Here is an 18,922-nt window from a genome sequence, read left to right as displayed (position 1 = left end):
GGGGTGGGGGGTCTGCATTTTTTCTTTCATAGGGCGATCTTGATATTGGCTACAATCTTGATAATGGTTATTCTTAGGGTTTACACCTTCGGGTGTACGATCTACAGTAGGTCACATGCTTCCTTAGTCACATGATTTCTGGGGCTGAATGCTTTGAAACGCCATAGAGCACGAGGTAAGCTAAGATGCAGGGCTGCAGGGAGTAACGCAGGTGACAAAACGGATGCCATCCCTTGATGAAGTAAGTGCCTCCTCTCATATGTACTCAGATGTTTCGTGTGACATTCATCTCCACATATCTCAATTGTCTATTCCTATATGTTCCTTTCAGTGGGTGACTACAGGGACTGTCCCCTTTGCACTTCCCTAGAATGCCTGTAGAACAAATAGGCCAGATAGGTAGACTGTGACTCCTGGCACTACATGTGTGTGCATGTTTCTCACTATTATTTGAAATTATTTTCAATTGAGTTTGATGTATTGTGCCACGCACCCGCCCACCACCACGGACCCAGCACCTCACCCGATCCTGAACTCCTGGACCCCCATCACAGAAGAAGACACCCAAAGACTCATGAACTCCATCCATTCAGGAGCACCTTCGGATCCGTCCCCTCATCATATCTTCAACCTGGCCAGCGCCACCATAGCACCAGAGCTCTGCCTAACTATTAACCGATCCTTCTAAACCGCTACCTTCCCATCAGACTGGAAGCACGCCAAGATCATCCCACTGCTCAAGAAACCCACCGCCGACCCAAGGGAGCTGAATCTCTCTGCTCCCTTTCCCAGCCAAAGTAACGGAAAAGGCTTTCAACCAGCAACTCACTGAATTCCTCAAGACACACCAAATTCTAGATTCAGAAGCAACCACAGCACTGAAACTGCACTCCTAGCACCCACCGACGACATGTGCATCATACTAGAGTGCAGAGGTAGGGCCACACTCATTCTCCTCGACCTCTCTGCTGTGTTTGACACTGTATCCCACTCCACCCCCTGCGCCAGACCACACAAGGCCGGCATCCAAGATAAATCACAGAATTGGATCAGGTCCTTCCTCATCGGAAGGACACAGAGTGTCAGACTACCGCCGTTCATGTCAGAATCCAAAGACACATGCTGCGGGGTGCCCCAAGGATCTACATGGCCCCGCTTGCCAATATCATCAAACAGCATGGGCTAAACATAGCCTCCTACGCCAACGTGATGCCCAACTGATTCTCCTCTCCCTGTCCGAGGACTCTGAAAAAGGCAAGAGATATTTCCACAGCGGGATGAGAGCAGTCACCGCCTGGATGGAAGCCAGTTGCCTCAAACTCAACTCAGACAAAACAGAGTTTCTCGTACTCGGCTCTACCCCTTCTGCCTGGAACGACTCCTGGTGGCCCACTCCAATGGGAAACCCCTCTGCCCCCATGGACCATGCACGCAATCTATGCATCATCCTGGACTCCTCTCTATCCATGACCCGCCAAGGCAATGCCATCTTATCATCATGCTTCCACACCCTCTGACTCCTGCGAAAGATTTTCAAGTGGATATCCTCCGACACAAGGAAGACAGTCACCCACACACTTGTCACTAGCAAACTAGACTATGGCAATGCACTGTAGGCCGGCATCACCAAGAAACTACAATCAAGACTACAAAGAATCCAGAATGCAGCAGCCAGACTCATCCTGTGATATAGTGATATAACTTACCAAGAGATGGCCCTCCTTAACACATGATGGAGAATCTGACCCTCTAAATTAAGGTAAAAGATTTCAGAGACTGTTATGTGAGTCCAATAAAATATAACACAGAGAAAGGGAGAGAAATACCATGTTTTGATACCTGCTGTGCTTCTTTTATAAGAGCAGGGGATATTATTTTAAAGTGATTTACTGATCTTGTAAATAGGATTTTAATATATGGTATGCTACAGCACACTCAGTGGTACATGAGACACTATGTAGTAACAAACATATTCATAATACAGACAACGTTTAGAATAAATTGATGGTGCTAATAAGTAGTATAATCTTTGTGTATTTGTTTTCACTGTAGGAGTTATGGGGATCTCAACTTTGGGGCCCACTAAAGCAGAAGAGCCTAGCAGGCAGTGTCTTTATCTGTTTTTTTTGGGATTCGTAGAAGAATGGTCCTGAGGAAAGCCAATGACCCTTATAGGCAATAGTAGGCTGAAACATGTCAACATTACATATGTGAAGGACACATCATTTTTTCCCGTCACATCACACCTTATTTTGGTTTTATCCATACCCTATATCTCAGTTACAATAAAGTTGCACTTTAGCTGGGTTACAGAGATATTTTTAGATCACTTTTTCACTCTCACCACACTTTATAATTCATTCTTCATGGATCCATAATCGTTTCCACCATCTGAGTGGAAACTGTCCCTTGGTTAGAGGAAAGAGAAGACCCTCTATGATGATGCTATCAGCTAAGAGTATACCAGAGAAAAGACATACTCATGGTAGAAAATAGCTGGTGAGGGTCTCCTAAGGTAGAAGGGACTCCACGGTGGACGCTGAAAGAAGTAGCTTCTCATGTTGATATTTAAAGATTGCTGGTTTGGAAGCTGAGTGGTAACCTGATACTGCTTCTACCTCTCTTTTTTTGATTTTGGGGTATAGCATTCATACACCTATTGAACCGATCAACAACCTCCTCCACGTTGCTTGAAATCAACACAACGATCTGGGTATTTTCCACATATGCTACTGATGTGAAACCTAACAAGTGAATCTAGAGGGGCTAGAGGGGCCATGTAGATATTTAAAAGTGTACGGCTAAGTGATGACCCCTGGGGATCCAAGCAAGGCAGGGAAAAAGATTTTGAATCAAATTCTCCATGGGCCACTGTCTGTTCACTGCCTGTTAAAAATGAGGAAAGAAGGTCTAAGGGGAAGCTGGTGATCTCAATCTCTGCCACCCACTCCAGAAGGACCGAATGGCTCATTTTGTCAAAGGCTGTGGATAAATCAAAAAGGACTACGATAGCCTTCCCACCTTTGTCCATGATGAGTCTGATCTCGTCCGAAATTTTCCGCTGTCTTGGGATCAAGGGAAGGCTTTTTCAATAGTGGAAGAATTTAAGCTTTCTTCCATTCGGCAGGAAAACCGCCCTTTTTGATAGTGATAATGAACAGAGCTGTATTATGTATTACTGTAGGTGGACAGGGACCCAATGGGGCTCCTGATTTAGTGTGCCCAGTTAACTCACCCATTTGATCAGTTGTCAACAGGGGAAAGTTGCAGAGATCAGTGTTATTCAAAATCTGCAAAAAGGTTTTCTGTATATTAAGTTCAGATGAGGATCCGGTAGAATCAAATTCACTTTAGACTACTTCCACTTTGTCGTTAAAAAGTACTGCAAGTTCATGGCAAAAAGCCTGGCTTGGGAGGAAGATTGAAGCACATGAATGCCTGAACCGTTTTAAAACGCTCTTTTGAGGAGTTTGGACAAGGTTGATTTTCTCATTATAGTATTTAGTTTTTTCTTCTTTAATTAGCTTTCTTCGTACTTCAGAATTATGGCTCTGTAACGCATTCTCTCATTTTCACTGCCCTCCAATTTTTTTTGGCCGGGAACATTTTTGTTACATTGCCCTTAGTTCAGGAGAGAACCTAACTATTTCTAAACATTTTCTGTTTTTTTTTTACCGGCACCAGTTTGGAAACGGCCACATTTATCCATTCAGTGTACCTTGCTGCTGCTTAATTCGGATCTTTAGTAAGCAGCGAGGAATCAAGGCTATCCTCCCGATCTTTATAATTCATCTTATTCCAAGCACAGCTCTTTTTAACCTTCCCTATAGAATTTACTGCAGGCATTGAGGCCGATAAGTCTAATCTAAAATGGACTGCCTTATGACCTGACCAGATGATCGGTAGTTCTGCTTCTATTTTAAGATTAGACAAATTGGAGAAAATGTCATCCAGAATATGGCCTGCTTTGTGAGTAGCAGTGCTCATCAACTGATTCACATTAAGACAGCTTCAATTTTCAATCAACTGTACTGAATCTTTGTTATTAAATTCATCTAAATTAAAATTAAAATCCCCTAATACCATAAAATTAGGGTAATTAATGTTTTCCCAATAGTGCTGCGTTAAGCATCTAATAACTTGGCATTGGGGCTAAGGGGCCTAAAGATTAAAAGACCACAAAACATGCACTTTTCAGTTCATTTGCATTTAAAAGAGAGGGCCTCACTATCTGTTAAGTTTAAGGTTTCGTAGGTTAATTCCAACAGATTATGATAAACTATAGCTATGCCTTCACTGCGTTTACCAGCCCAGTCAAGCCTGCTTATAGCGTAACCAAACAGAAGTTCTGCGGAAAGGTCCGGGTCTGAGGCTTTGTCCACCCAGGTTTCAATCAGGAATAGTAGATGGGTGGTATGGTGCTCTAAAAACTCAGAAAACTGATAATTGTGTGAATGAGGGAAGGATAATTTATCAAAAAGCAACTCAAAGTACTTGCTTTAAGATCAGGACTAAGCATGTCTTGTCAGAAGGCAACATATTCTCATGCATAACATGCAGATCCACATGTGGATCCCTAGTCTTGGATGAACTTCAGCTCCAAATTTCCACCTGCTTTCAGGAAGTAGTAAATGGCAGCAGGGGATCGCAGCACGTAAAGCAGGGGCAGGGATGGTGTTGTGGGCCAGGAGAGGCTGTAACTAGGCTGTTGGGGGTGATGGGTGGTGCGGAGGGGGCATTCCATGCTCCCACCATGAATTAGACAGGCATCGGGAGGGGGCCCGGCTGTGTTCATGACCCCAGTCACTGCATGCAGTTTTACAGGGTGTGGATCTACAACTGGTAAAACTGAGCCATAGCTCCTGCAACTGGGAATACCAGCCTGGGAAAATTGCACCCAGTGACCCCAGGTATGGAAATACTGGGTGCATCAGAAGCACCAGGAAAGGTATTCCCCCCAACGATACTTATCCTGGCAACTTCTATTAAGGGCCACAGCGCACCACCAGCAGTCTTAAAGGTGCTTAGGCTACGGGAAGGAAAGGAGATTGACAAGTTGTAAAATTGCAGATTGGTAAAACTGACTGTACAAGGTTCATTCTTATACAGACTACCACCTCGACTTTTACCTAAACCACTTTTGTCAGATGGGCAACAAAGTAAGATGTCATAGTTCTTGTGTGGGTGGGTCATATGCATGCTGTGCTGTATAAGAAACCTCAACATAAGCAGACCAATACCTGTGTCCAGACCCAGCAGGTCCTTCAGCTTGCTCGTCAAAGGATACACTCCTTTGTTACAGAAACGGCCATTAAAGTCATCCATGTCCAAGCTCCAAACCGCGGCACCGCCAAAGCCATTTTCAAGTAGGAATTCAACCTGAAAAACAACAGCACAACTAGTTTACATATGGGGTACTATCCGATTCATGCCAAAGGCAGGCCTTTGGCAGAAGCCAGCTGCTTACCCTGCAGTGTGACTTTGAAGCCAGGCTGCCTTGATCATAAACACTTGGGGGCATATTTACAAGCCCTGTGCACCACTGGTGTGTCAATTCTTTTGACACTCCGGTGGCGTACAGTGCAGACTCATATCTACAAGGCCACACAGAGCCACCCTGACTGGCTTTTCATGGCCTTGTAGATACAGTGTAAAGAAACGCAGCACAAATAGCTGCATTGTCTCACACTGCTTCAGGTAGGTGTACCCTGGGCGTTGCTGTGGGTGTTTCCACTCAACACCTATGGATTTACAACATAAAGTAAATCTGAGGCAGTACCAAAAACGTACACCTCCCCAGAGCAGGCGTAAAGAGAAGAAATGTTTACATTTCTCCTCGTTTTTTCCTTTTCCAAATGTACTGCATTGCACAGCACACACAGAATGAGGAAACCGACTCTTGTGATTGTTTTTGTGCAGCCAGGTGCCCCTTCCTGAACAAAAACAATCATAGCAACAACATGGACACCCTTGCATCATGGTGCAAGTATGCCTGTGTTGGCACTCGGCTGCAATTTCTGCGCCTTCTGAAAGGACAGGAATGCACTGTGTCTTGTAAAACCGGTGCATTCCTGCCCCTTCAAATTTGCATAGGACAGTTCAGCAAAATGACTTGCTCTGCTGCCCTACACCAGTGGTTCCCAACCTGTGGTCCAGGGACCCCTGCGGGCCTGCAAAGCCTCCTCAGTGGGTCCATGACTGCTTAGAAAATTAACTAATATCAACAGATTAATAAAGTTTCTATAACTATTGTTGCTAAATCTACAATTGAAAATTGTAAAATGTACTGTAAATGTCAAAGAATTCGAAATTGGAGGCTAAAAATTAAATTAGTATCCTCAGATTGATTCGTGGGAGCAGTGCATGTGCTTCAAACAGAATATAGGGGGTCATTCTGACCCTGGCGGTCCAACTGAAGCACCGCCAACAGGCTGGCGGTGCTTCCAATGCCATTCTGACCGCGGCGGTAAAGCTGCGGTCGGCCCGCCGGGGCCGGCGGTTTTCCGCCGTTTTTGCCCCGGCTGGGAGAATCCGCCAGGTCAGCGCTGCAAGCAGCGCTGCCCTGAGGATTCTGACCCCCGTACCGCCAGCCTGTTTCTGGCGGTTTTCACCGCCAGGAAGAGGCTGGCGGTAAGGGGTGTCCTGGGGCCCCTGGGGGCCCCTGCACTGCCCATGCCATTGGCATGGGCAGTGCAGGGGCCTCCTAACAGGGCCCCGGCCCGCTTTTCACTGTCTGCCTAGCAGACAGTGAAAAGCGCGACGGGTGCAACTGCACCCGTCGCACGGCCGCAACACCGCCGGCTCCATTCGGAGCCGGCTCCTGTGTTGCGGCCCTCATTCCCGCTGGGCCGGGGTGCGCTAACTTGGTTAGCGCCCGCCGGCCCAGCGGGAATGTCAGAATGGGGGCAGCGGTATTTTGGCCGCATGGCGGCCAAATTGCGGTTCCCACCTTGCGGCGGGTTGGAATCACCCCCATAGTATGGAAGATATGTGGCTGCACTTGAATTTAGAACTATTCAATTTACATTTTTTATTTGTTTTCATTTTGTCTGTTTGCAAATTTTTAAAAAATGTCATCACTTGTGTATGTGTTTGATGGAGTGTTTTTTTCTGTATTTTTTCTGTATTGTTTTGTGGTTCACATCAGCAACAATATTTAGGCCTGGGTCCCTGGCTTCCAGTAATGAGTTGGGGTGGGGGGACCCCCCAGATTTCAATAATGATTCAGTGGGGTTCCCTAGGCTCTAGTAATGATAAAGTGGGGGTCCAGAGAAGTCAAAAGGTTGGGAACCACTGCCCTACGCCAATTCTTTTCAAATAAGGACCCCCGCTGTCTAGTTCTAGTAGTAACAGTTCTTGGGTGCTGTGTGATGTGTGTTTAAGAGGAGTGTGTATTTAGGACACTGCTTAAGGCACTGCGCTTGAAAGTCTGTCTTTAATTAAATGTTTGCCACCTGTCAGTATTGGCATTGTAAGACCTCAGGGTATCTGAGACACGCCATTTAATTTTAGGATTTGGTAAGGGACAGGCGAATTAAAACACATCATTAACCCGCTACTTTTCCAGTGGCAGGTGAAAGCGATGTGTATTTGGGTTAGAATTTACAGGAATTATAACTGGTTTCATTAATCGGATATGGTAAATTGGATACACTAAGTAGGACTCTAAGAACATATGTGCAGTGCATATACAATCAGTCGCTGCTTGCGGTGTTAGAGGGGGCGATGCAGCGCGCGGGGGGAATATTAATAAAATTGAAAAAAAAAAAATAATAATCTGACCTGGGCCGCTGCCTGTGGAACTGCGCTGCTCCTCCGTCTCTGCTACCGGCTGCAGGCACAGGCTCCCAGCCTACCCTGTGGCCAATCCTGACGCTACTCAAAGCAGTGTCAGGATTGGCTGGGAGCGTCCAGGCAGACTCGGAGCCTGTGCATTCTCTCTCCAGCACAGCAACTGTTTTGCTGGGCTGGAGAGAGCCCTGTGCGCATGTGTATTTGGCCGGTTGTTTCGGGCCGGCCAAACACACTTGCGCACTGAGGTGACAGCACGGAGCACTCCCCTCTGCTTGTCACAACCTGTGGCCGCCCCTTTCACACGGAAGGGATAATAAACACAGTTTCTGCAAATCCTTTCACAAGGAAGGGATAATAAACACAGTTTATTATCCCTTCCTTGTGAAAGGATTTGCAGTTGTTGCTGCTAGCGGGGGTGGGCGACGCTCCTCTGCCCTCATGTAGGAGCCGCCCCTGCATATAATGTGTGTTAAAGCCAGTGCTAGCTGTGTGCGTGTTGTGTATGTCCCTCGGTATAGAATTACATGCCGGTTTGTCAAGGTTGAAGCAGGAACGCGTGGGCGTTTCACTGCTTTAGCAGCTGGACATGCTTACATGGTTAGCCCATATTGCTAAGTGGAAGACAGACACCTTAGCTCTATCCAACGTGCTTGAGGAAGACAACTAGACACAAGAGTCTCCTTTCGTGCTCCCATCACCTCAGCGCGTTTCATTGCTACTTGTTTCATCTAGCAACTAAACATAATATAGAGGTTCAACCTAACATTCTCTAGGTCACATGGCACATTGTTTAAATGGATGTGTGTCACTTTGTATAGTACTAGGAGAGGAGCAGTTGTGAAGGAGCGGTGGAGCTGACTGTAGGACTGCAGGAGATGGAGATGTGACTGAAGATCGCAGTGCAGGGCTGGAGAAGCAGAGAGCCAAGGAAGATAAGCATTTGCAATGCAGCGGGCTTCACGTTTGCCCAAGTTGGAGCTATTTGCGTTGTAAATTCCTAACTGAACTTTTACTTTTCATTTTATGCGGCAAGAAAATAGTTGACAAAAGCGAGCCGATTCAAAGAGCCATGGCTGCCATGCGCGCGAAGGAGAGACACAAAAGTAAAAAGAAGTTTGCTCGCAGTCAAACGTATCAGCAAAAGTGCAATCATCTATGTAAAAGGGTGGATGGCCAAGGAGGTAACAAAACTGCCCCAAGGACGGGCAAACGTAAAGCATTTACCAATGATAAAGTATTTTTGAAAGGCAAGCCCATGAACCAGGGATAGTGATGGGTGTGGTTAAAATCCCACAGTGAGATTACAACAGGCCAGAGCGCTTGCACGCTCGACCTAAAAAACACAAACAAAACAGGAAAAGAGAAGGTGGAAGCAAGCAGGGGAAGCACACGTCAGAAGCAAGTAGACAAAAAGGAGCAAAGAGACGATGAGAGCTAAAAGCAATGATGACGATGGTTTGCTTATCAGTATGTTCTTTCTTTCTTTCCTGGCTTGGGACAGGATTAACAAAAAATAATGGTTCTCCTGATGAAGGTTCCTTTGTTAAAAATAAAAAAACATCCTAAAGGTGGCCTCAATGCATCATATACCGTGCTATGCGGAGCCATTCATAAATAACTGTTAAAATAAAACGGCAGTATTCCATCAATTGAAAAGACAATAAGAGACAGGCTGTGCGTACTTTATTATATGTTTTGTGGAATAGTTTTTGTCTGGTATGGACAGTGACTTTGAGTTCGTTGCTCCTGTGTTAGTGCTCTGAAGGTTATAAATGATCAACTTGGTAGGAACAACAAATATTTGCGAGTTGTTAGACAGTATTTGCATGCAGGAAAAAACAAACAGTGTTTGACAGATGAAACGTTAAGAGATCAAGAGTTTATTGATCTAAGTTAGTACATCGACGATTTGACCCCATTGGCTAATTGTTATTTGGTCATTATCGGGGCAAATACTTAATTTCGAGCATCTGACATTAGATATGCAGGGTGCGGACTGATTTATTTGGCAGTTGTAATTGATTTTTGAAGCACCTTTCACGAAATACATTAATGAACAATTTTTAATACTTAAATATCCAGGTTTAACTCTGGTAGACAGCATATGGTCGGATGACTGCATAAATATATTTATCACATATATATATATATTTATAATGCGCAAAATATACTATAAGTATTCTAGTTTCGTTGAGGGGTCTATAGCAAGATAAAAATAGGGGAATAAAATGCTGTACATTTGCAAAGGTAAAGAATATTTACAAGAAATAGCAAAACAGTTAGTGCCAGTTTATTAGTAAGGCTTTTTTTTTCAGAGTTGTTTTTGAAGTAATTCCTTTTCTGCTGCCGCGAGGCTTTAGCCAAAGCAACATCACAAAACAAACTAAAATGATGGACGGAGTGTTGAAACTTTTCAAACACTCACCCCAGTCACAGATCTGGGTTTAATCCATCGTTATTATGCTCGCCACGTCACCCCAGTTTGGACCCAGCCATAGGCAAATCAGTCTTGACCCTGTTCGTCATGGGAACAGTCCAGCCCGAACTGCTAGGCCAGGTCCTCCCTGGACAGGAAACAAGCATCCTGGGACGGGTTTCAGGGTATCACCCTTCATCAGCCAGGCTAGCCTGAATCCAGAGGCTTTAGCCAAGCCAGGTTATTCTTTTCTATTTCTGTTACAGAGCTTAATATTGCCATTGGAACCGGGGTTTTGTTCTGCTGTGGTTCCTACAAATAGATCTGTGAGGTACTGGGGGAAATTTTTGAGATGCTGAGTTCCAGAAGGTAGAAGGGTTTTTATGGTAACCATTTTATTGTGAAGCACAGGAGGCTATATGGTCATGTTTCATTCATGCTAAATGTTAGTCTAGTATCTCTGTTATGAATATTTGTAGTTTGCCTGAATAAGAAGGACCCATTGAAAGAAGCCGAGCAAAAAGCAAGCTCTGTATAAAAGGGGCAAGTGGGCATTTTCTGTTATTGTTTCGGTTTGTAGGGTGAGCGGAAGGCTAGAATCAAGCATATTTCCAAGGCTAGGTGCTATTTTTACAGGTTCTGAAGGGGGTACTAGATCAGCTGTCCTCTTGAAAAGGATAATTTCTGTTTTTTTGTTCCTATTTCAGATTCTCTGATTTGATTGTACTGAGACAAAGGAAATTTCTGCTCAATCATATGTTAGTAGGTGACAGACATGGGGAGAGAACTGTAGATTCTGACCTGTCTAGTTTATTACAATTCCACTCCAGTGTCATTTGAGCACATTTGGAATTTTAGCCAATTTGTGTGCTTACACCTATTAGTGGAGGACTGTAGGTCTCGAAAAATAGTTGGCAGAGTTGAGCACCGTAGTACCCCGTTTCAGACCTGCCAACTCCTGAAACTTTTTCACCTGTGAGGAGGGGGCGGTCCCAGAAGGGGTGTGGCTTAGCGCCTAGCTAGGCCCAAGGCACCATTAAATTCACTTCTTCAAAGCATAGATACCAACATTTTAGAAGAGGAAAGTGGGAAATTTTACAAAGATAATCAGGAGAATGTATTTCCCTTATTGACATCTATTGAAGTAGAGGCCATTTTAGTCAGGAACAGACAAAATAAAGCTGTTTTTTTGGGTTAAAGTATCAGGAATCTCCTGCCTGAATCGGATCTATTAGCATATATGTCAAAGCTCTCCTGCCTCCGCCAAAACCAAAAACAAAGCTTTTGAGCATGCTGCTGATGTCCTGGGGAGGTTTCACATCTTGTAATGGATATCCACTGAGCAGAACCTCCAAGCAATTAGCTAGAAACCTGCTCTCTGCAGGGGTTACAGCTAATTTTGTGCTCACCATGTGTATCTGCTCCTCACCGGTTGACCGTGTGATGGGAGTCAATATTGCGTAACACACTGTAGCACCATGTGAGTTGGTAGGTCTGGCTTTTGTTGGTGTACTTGCATAGCAACTACCCTAGCTTGGCGTGTTGTCTCCTGATTGAAAGAAAAGATCTTAACCAGTGCGAGTTTCTTTCTTGAATGCCAAGTCTTAGCCCAAGTGAAGGAGTAATAAGTCATGGTCAATTCTATTAAATAAATAAAGTGTATAAATGTAATATTAATACTGTGGTCTGCCTTGAATTTATCCCTGTGGGGTAAAGTCCTAGTTATGAAGATGACTGTCCTCCCCAAATTTAACTACATCTTTGGAATGTTACCTCTAGCTATACTGGTTTCCTGTATACCAAACATACAGTGCTCAATCTCTCAATTCATTTGGGGTTCAGAAAGTCCAAGATTAGAGGGTGCTAAACTCTACTTCACAACAGAGAAGAGAGGCTTACATCTTCCACACTTGGAGAGTTACTGGCTGTTGCAGTAAATGGCACATGCTTTGTACTGGTTGCCCTCTTCTAGGGCTACACCCTTATGGGTGGTGATGGAATGTCAAATTTTACAGTCTTGTAGAGATCTGGCTGTCTATTACAACTCCAGACCTTTAACTTCTCCCTTCAATACCCTTATCATTCACATGTACCAATATGCATGGCAACAAGCTCACAGACTGGTGCTAGTCTTGAGTCATATTCACACTAAAGCCCCATTATGGCGCAATACAGAAATTACAATAGGTGGGGAGGAGATTTACTGGCCTATATGGATTACTCAGGGTATTCACCAAACTGAGGTCCTTGTCTCATGGTTTTAATAAGTCATTCCCAGATCTGAGATCGGAATTTGAGATTCCATCCTCCCAATATTGGAGATACACTCAATTGTTCCGTGCCCTAACACATGGCCTGGGGAACGAGCAATACTGACCTCACTAGCTCACCCATTACTCAATATATCCAAACCCAGAGAAACTTTCTTTAGGGGGACTATCTCGGGATTGTATGCAACATTAATAGACTTGTGTCCATCCCCACATCTGTAGCATTCCATATCTGGTAGGAAACTTGCCTTAGCACATAATTCTTGGATGATGACTGGGATAATTTGCTGGCAGAATGTGATAAAGGACTATGCAAAGCATGCCGTAAGATTAGTTTTTTTTTAAAATCCTGCACTGCTGGCACTAGTCCCCAGTAAGGTTGCACAATGCCCACCTTGCCGTGGACTCACGCTGTTGGAAAACTGGCTTCCCGGACTGTGATATGGTCTCTATATTATGGAAATATGACCTTCTGAAGGCCTTCTGGTCACTGGTTTGGGATCATATCAGAAGGGGTCCTAGGGGCAGAGAGACCTATGACAGCCCGGCTGGTGCTCGTACACGATACTTCCGATTTTCCTTCAGTAAATGAGCACGTTTATAGATGGCTCTCCATCGCTCTTGCAGTTGCTAAATTGGTGATATTGCGTCTTTGGAAGTCGACTCAGATACCCACTCTACAGACCTGGTTGGACAACATGTATGATATGGCATGTTTTGAACACCTAATTTATAAGCTAAATGACAAATTGCAGATATTTGATGAGGTTTGGGGCTCTTTTCTTAAAGATTGATATGTCAAACGAAACTATACATTTAAGGTGTTTACTTTGAACAAGTCTCATTTCATATTTCAAACAGACCCCTGTGCTTTATTCTTTGGTCTCCTTCTCCTGAGATTTCTCCAGTCTTTGACCACCATGTTGGATATGTTTGTTTTTATTACAAAGAAGATGTAAATTGAATATATTTTTTTTTTATTTCTTAACATGGGTGTTAATTAGTTCCTCATTTCTTTCTCCCTGCGAGAGGGTGTTTGTGTTTTATGTTTTACTTTCCCTTTTCCTTCTCCTTTTCTTCCTTGTTGGTTGTGGTGTTCCCTTTTTTCTCATTTCATCTGATTTCAGTTATACATTGTTAATTGTTTTAGAGAAGATATGGTCTTCAGTTGGAATTTGGGACTAGCATTCTACTTTGTTGACATTCTCGCCCTGCATGGTGACTGACTTGTGTATTTTTGATTGTACAATACTTGTAGTAGCAATGAGAAACTCAATAAAGAATTAGAATATCGAATACTGCTGTTTGGCCTTTATTGCAGATAAAAAGTACTTCTTTGATATTCAGAACTGTTGTATCTGTGAACTGTTTGGCCTAAATCTGAATTGGTTTTCTGGGAGAAAATTATTTAATTCAAGGTAGTCTTCCAGATGTGAAGTAACTATGGGCTCTCTGAAGAGAAAAAATAGGGTGGAGATGGGTCTGTATTGACAGAAGCGGTTACATCACATCCTTTTTTTTCAGCAGACGTATGGTAGCATGTTTTAGGTCTTCTGGGTAGATCCCTGCCAGACCCATTTGGAGAGACAACAAGCAGACGGGGGCTTCTGTGCCCTAACTGGGGTGGTTGAGGTTGTTTTCCACTGGTGTCCTGAGCTACACCCTTATGTAGCTCTGCAAACTGGACCAAATACACTCTTTCCACACTTAACTCACAAGGTAGCTAGGCAGAGGAGAGAAGGGCTTCTCAGGGACTTAGTGTAGGGGAGGAAAGACTCAGAACTCGATAACTGATCATCAGTCCCAATAAATCACTGTCTAGCTCAGCGCTTGTCTTTTAAAGGAAATAAATTACTTTTAACATCACAACAGTACAAAATACTACACAATCAGATACTCATCAGATTTAGGGTTAAACAACTTCACCTCTACACTTATAATGAAATGCTTCACCCACCCCATACACCTTCTGAGTCTACGGTGTCCCCTCGCCACGACTACCATAAATCCAGTTTAAGCAAATTGAGGTGAAGGTGCAATTTTAACTAAGTGGCTGCCTCTGGGCAACTGATGGATCACTTTGTATTGTTCTTTAGCCCAAGACGATTTTACTGATAAGGATAAATTATTATCTGTGTTTGGCTTTGCTTGTGTTTACAGTCTCTCAGTTTCTGTTACCTGCTCTGCAAAGGACGTGGCCTGGGGCATTCTGACTGATGTGGGTATCAGCTTACACTGGTGAATGTTTTGGTGGCACCTCTTTGTCTCAAAGGTGGTCCCACTTCTCTCTCTTTTAGATTGCTTCAGGTGTCAGCTTGGCAGATGGGACTGGTGAGGACTGGCCTTTGGGAAATACAACATCTGGACTTGGTGTCCCTGGCACATGTGGCCTCCGGGCTGTGCAGACTTCCCACTTCAGTGGTGCCTGGTTCCTCGTGGCTGCACTGCTCACTGGCAGTGGCAGCACTGCTCACTGGCAGTTGCAGCACCAGTCCTCTAAGTGTAGGAGTGGCAGTTGGCAAGGATTAAAGCAGTTACACTTCTTCAAGCAGTTCACCTCTACTCCAGGACACCAGACAACCTCTTACAGCACTGGTCACTTGAGATGGTGATCCCATTGAATAATCAACTTCTTCTGGGTGTCCCACACACTGGAGGCACAGCTGGGATTCTCCTCCAGGACAGTCTCTACCATTGCAGGCCCAGGCACTGTCTTTCCCTCTCTAAGCAGGAAGGCAGGCAGCTTTCTAGGCATTAGGCAGCCCCACAGTTTCTCCAGTAGGTTTCAGACTTCAGGTGATGATCCTCACATCTGAGAGACTGACTGTCAATCAAGTTTCTGCCCTGGTCTCACAACAGTTCTTCAAGAACTTTGGTGGACTTTCTTTCTTGGTCAAGAAGAACTTGGACTGGAACAAATTGGGGTGGTTTGGGTCTCACTTTTATACTTGCTTTCAAGACAGGAGATGTGGATCCACAGTTTCAGAACTACAATCCAGCAAGGCACCAAACTCCTTCTGACAACAGGAAAGAAAAGCAGGTGTAGAATCCAGAAGAAAAGGACCAAACTATCAAATTACCAAATATCAGAAACAAACATAGCAGCGAATGGGTGAAGAGCATGACAAAAACCAGGGAACGAGAAGCCTTGAAAAGTATCCTGCTCTTGAAACTCTTCCTTTAAGAAGAAACTAATGTCACAGGATAAAGTTCCACTGCATCTTGGGTTGGGAGGCTCGAACATCCTCTAACGGACTGAATGCTATATTGGGAAGAGCTGTTTATAAGGTCAGTTCCTGCCCCTTTCCAGGAAAACATTGTGTTTGTTCAGCAATGAAGAAGAAGTTCAGGCTTGGCATCCTGTATTCCTTGCTCAGTCCTGAAGTCCCTCAGTACCATTCACACTATGTGTGACTTGCAATAACCCCCTATTGGTTACCACAAGCGCAGAAGCACTAGAATGATCCAAGCAGCAATGATGCTCAACAATGCATTGATGAAAAGTGCGAAGGAGTGTAATGCTCCTTTTCTGTCTGCGCTCAAGCGGTTTCTTGTGAGCTCTTGATACTGTCTTTAGCAAAGACTTTAATATAGCACTAACAGTATGCCCCCTCCTGAAGCTCAGGGTTTTCAGGGTGCTTCGGAAAGAAACTGAAAAAGCATATTCCAAAGGGTGCTCTCTAGATCAAAAATTGAAGCCGGCCCCAAAATATCTGGGAATCACAAATGTCTTTAAGCTTCTATTGAGATTGTTGTTGCACCATAACTGGTTGAGGTTCAGATGGAAGCCAATTAAAAAAATGGAACTATATGGCTTCAATGTACATGATGTAATGCAGTATGAATTTGCTGTGTGTTAGGCAAATTAAAAAAAGCCACAGGACAGATGTCCGGAAGAGTTAATGCAACTAGACAAAAAAACATGGTTTAAATATAACTAGCAATAAATGGACTGAAAGAATATGGGAAGAAAATCAAACCTTCTCTCATAGCAAAAGGAAACAAAATTTGGGCTTGATTTGGCAGCAAAGTCACAGCACTCCTTCAGAGCCATCTGTATTCCTTCGTATGTGTCGGCTGAAATAGTTTATTTCGTCAAACTAAGAGTCTCTTTTGATGAAGGTCTTCTAACTCCTCCAGACCCACCTATTAGTGTGCCCTGTTGATCTTATCTAAAACAAGACAGAACTATTTTAACAACATGTTGAGGAGGAATTATAAACTGCAAATAGGTGGGTGATCATGTAGAATAATTATGGGATAAATCCTCTGATAACACATTCTTTGAATTAGGAATAAAACTGATGATAAAATCATACTGTTCAAAGAAAAATGCCCATCTAACTTGATAACGATTATTTCTGTCTTGAAGAGTTCTTAAATATTGCAAATTCTAAAGGTCTGTTTGAATTGTATCTGTCTCTAAAGTGCTCAGCAAAAAAAATACCTATATTCAGTACATGCCATCTTCTTGGCTAAGAATTTTCTTGCAGGCCCTGAGTAATTGCCTCCCGACAGAACATGAGATAGCTAAAAGACAAGATGTTCATGTGCATCGTATTTCTACTCTTGTAACAGAGCTGCTCCAGCCGTTCTTTCAGGGGTGTCTATTGTTACACTCGGCTCATTTGATGTAGCAGGATGTTACAAAATTGGCACCTGAACGAACAGCTATTTCTGAAAGCATTTTCATCTTGATCATCATAGCAAACCCTTTCTTCATATGTTCTTTTTTTTAAAACACATCTCATAATGTCACTATGTTTGCAAATTTCTCAATAAATTGATGTCAAAATTTGCAAATCCAGGGAATCTTTGAAACTCTTTAACACATGTGTAATGCCAACCCAGAATAGCTGATACCTTCAGATCGATAAAAAGCCTAGAGGCAGTCATTCAAAACCAAATGTCTTTCTTCTGAAATTTACACATCTCCTGTTTACAAGACAAATGATGCTGCTGATGTCTTGACAACATAAAAGCCACTGTTCCTGATGTTTCACCAGAGTCTTTAAAGACACCTTGAATGTCATCCAAAAAGAGCAATTCAAATGTATTCACGACATCAGAGAATAGTGAATCCATGAAGCACCGAAAGAGAACCGGGCAGCTCAAATGGCATTGCATAATATTCAAAATACCTGAAAGGGGTACATATAACCACCTTCCACCTATCACTTTCTTTTATGCACAGCAGATTATAAGCCCCTCATGAATTAAGTTTAGTAAAGACTCATGCTCCATGAACGGACTGCAAGATGTCCTTCGTAAGAGGCTAAGAAAACCTATTCTTGTTCATGATCTTAATGAAGCTACTATAATCAATATAAAGGTCTATCTTCTGTACAGAAACAAATTTACTCCAGCAGGTGTAAATTAAATCTCTCCAATTGGACCTTACATCAATGATGAGCCATCAACAGTTCTAATCACTTCAGGGCTCGTCTTATGTATTGTAACAATATAATTTTTGGTGGCTGGACCTGATCAAAGAATATTCCATGGGCACCACTATCCAACAATCTAAAGTTATTAATGGACTTCCTATCTTCTATTTGCATAAACGGTAGGAGGGAAAATAATTATTAGCATTAATAATTGAAAGTCCTCTACAGGGAAGCCAGAGCACTTCTGTATCTTTCTCTGGAGAAGATTGAAATCTTCCAGCATTTGTCAAAGGCGATGTCTAATATCTGGTATCAGCTCAAAATATGCATAAACCTGCCTTACACCAATGCTCTTTCTATCATTCATATGACCCCTCATGGTACCAACTTGCATTGGCTTTTCCTATGACAGTAGGTCCGCTGAATTCTCAAATGGACCAGACAAAGAAACTCTATAAAAATTACAATAACTTCCCCTAGAATGTCTTCTTTTCCTCTCTTATAATATGTGTTCATTCATAAAGATAAAAAAAAGTGCTACACAGTGATCGGACCGATTTGACTTTAATATCCTCCTTTAGGCCATGTCAAAACAATGTCATCTGAGTTCTATCAACCAAGGCAGTTTCAGCTGCTAATTGATGCAAAGAAGTCACATAAGTCAATAAATCCACTGTTCTTTGCTGAATATCACGCAAGACATCGTCAGCACAATTCTCCAAAACAGAACATTTAAACATGTTTTTACAGACTGGTAGGAAGACTTCATAAGACTGCAAACAAGCTTCTGAGTTGATTACTAAAGAAGTTGCCAAAGCCAATGCTGATCCAGAAAGGCAACTAAAGAAGGGACCCACGTTGACATGATCTTGACCAAACTCTGCAGGGTGAAAAGCAAAATGCACTGTAAGAGAGTCCAAAACCTTTCTTAGGTTTACTGGATCCCCAGAAAAATGAAGGGCACTACTTGGATATATGTAGAATGTGAAACCATGGTAGGTCTATTTGCTGAATTCCTAAGGTGTAATTCCCAAGGTGTAATTATGATCTCTCTA

The 18,922-nt window shown here is 43.3% G+C and overlaps 1 protein-coding gene across 1 annotated transcript in view; it reads right to left on the bottom strand.

Annotated features, from left to right (window-relative positions):
* Window positions 1-4,011: 4,011 nt before the first annotated feature.
* LOC138301608 (chitinase-like protein 3) overlaps window positions 4,012-18,922 on the bottom strand; it is an 87,291-nt gene continuing 72,380 nt past the window's right edge. The window contains exons 11-12 of the mRNA XM_069242122.1: window positions 5,241-5,379; window positions 4,012-4,076 (exon numbers count right to left, since the gene is read on the bottom strand). Coding sequence (XP_069098223.1) covers window positions 4,012-4,076; window positions 5,241-5,379 — 204 coding nt within the window. The remainder of the gene's footprint in view (window positions 4,077-5,240; window positions 5,380-18,922) is intronic.

This window comes from Pleurodeles waltl, chromosome 6 (assembly GCF_031143425.1).
Source record: "Pleurodeles waltl isolate 20211129_DDA chromosome 6, aPleWal1.hap1.20221129, whole genome shotgun sequence".
Classification (NCBI taxonomy): domain Eukaryota; kingdom Metazoa; phylum Chordata; class Amphibia; order Caudata; family Salamandridae; genus Pleurodeles; species Pleurodeles waltl.
The sequence above is the reverse complement of the archived record's forward strand: the minus strand, read 5'-3'. Positions and strand labels throughout refer to the sequence as shown.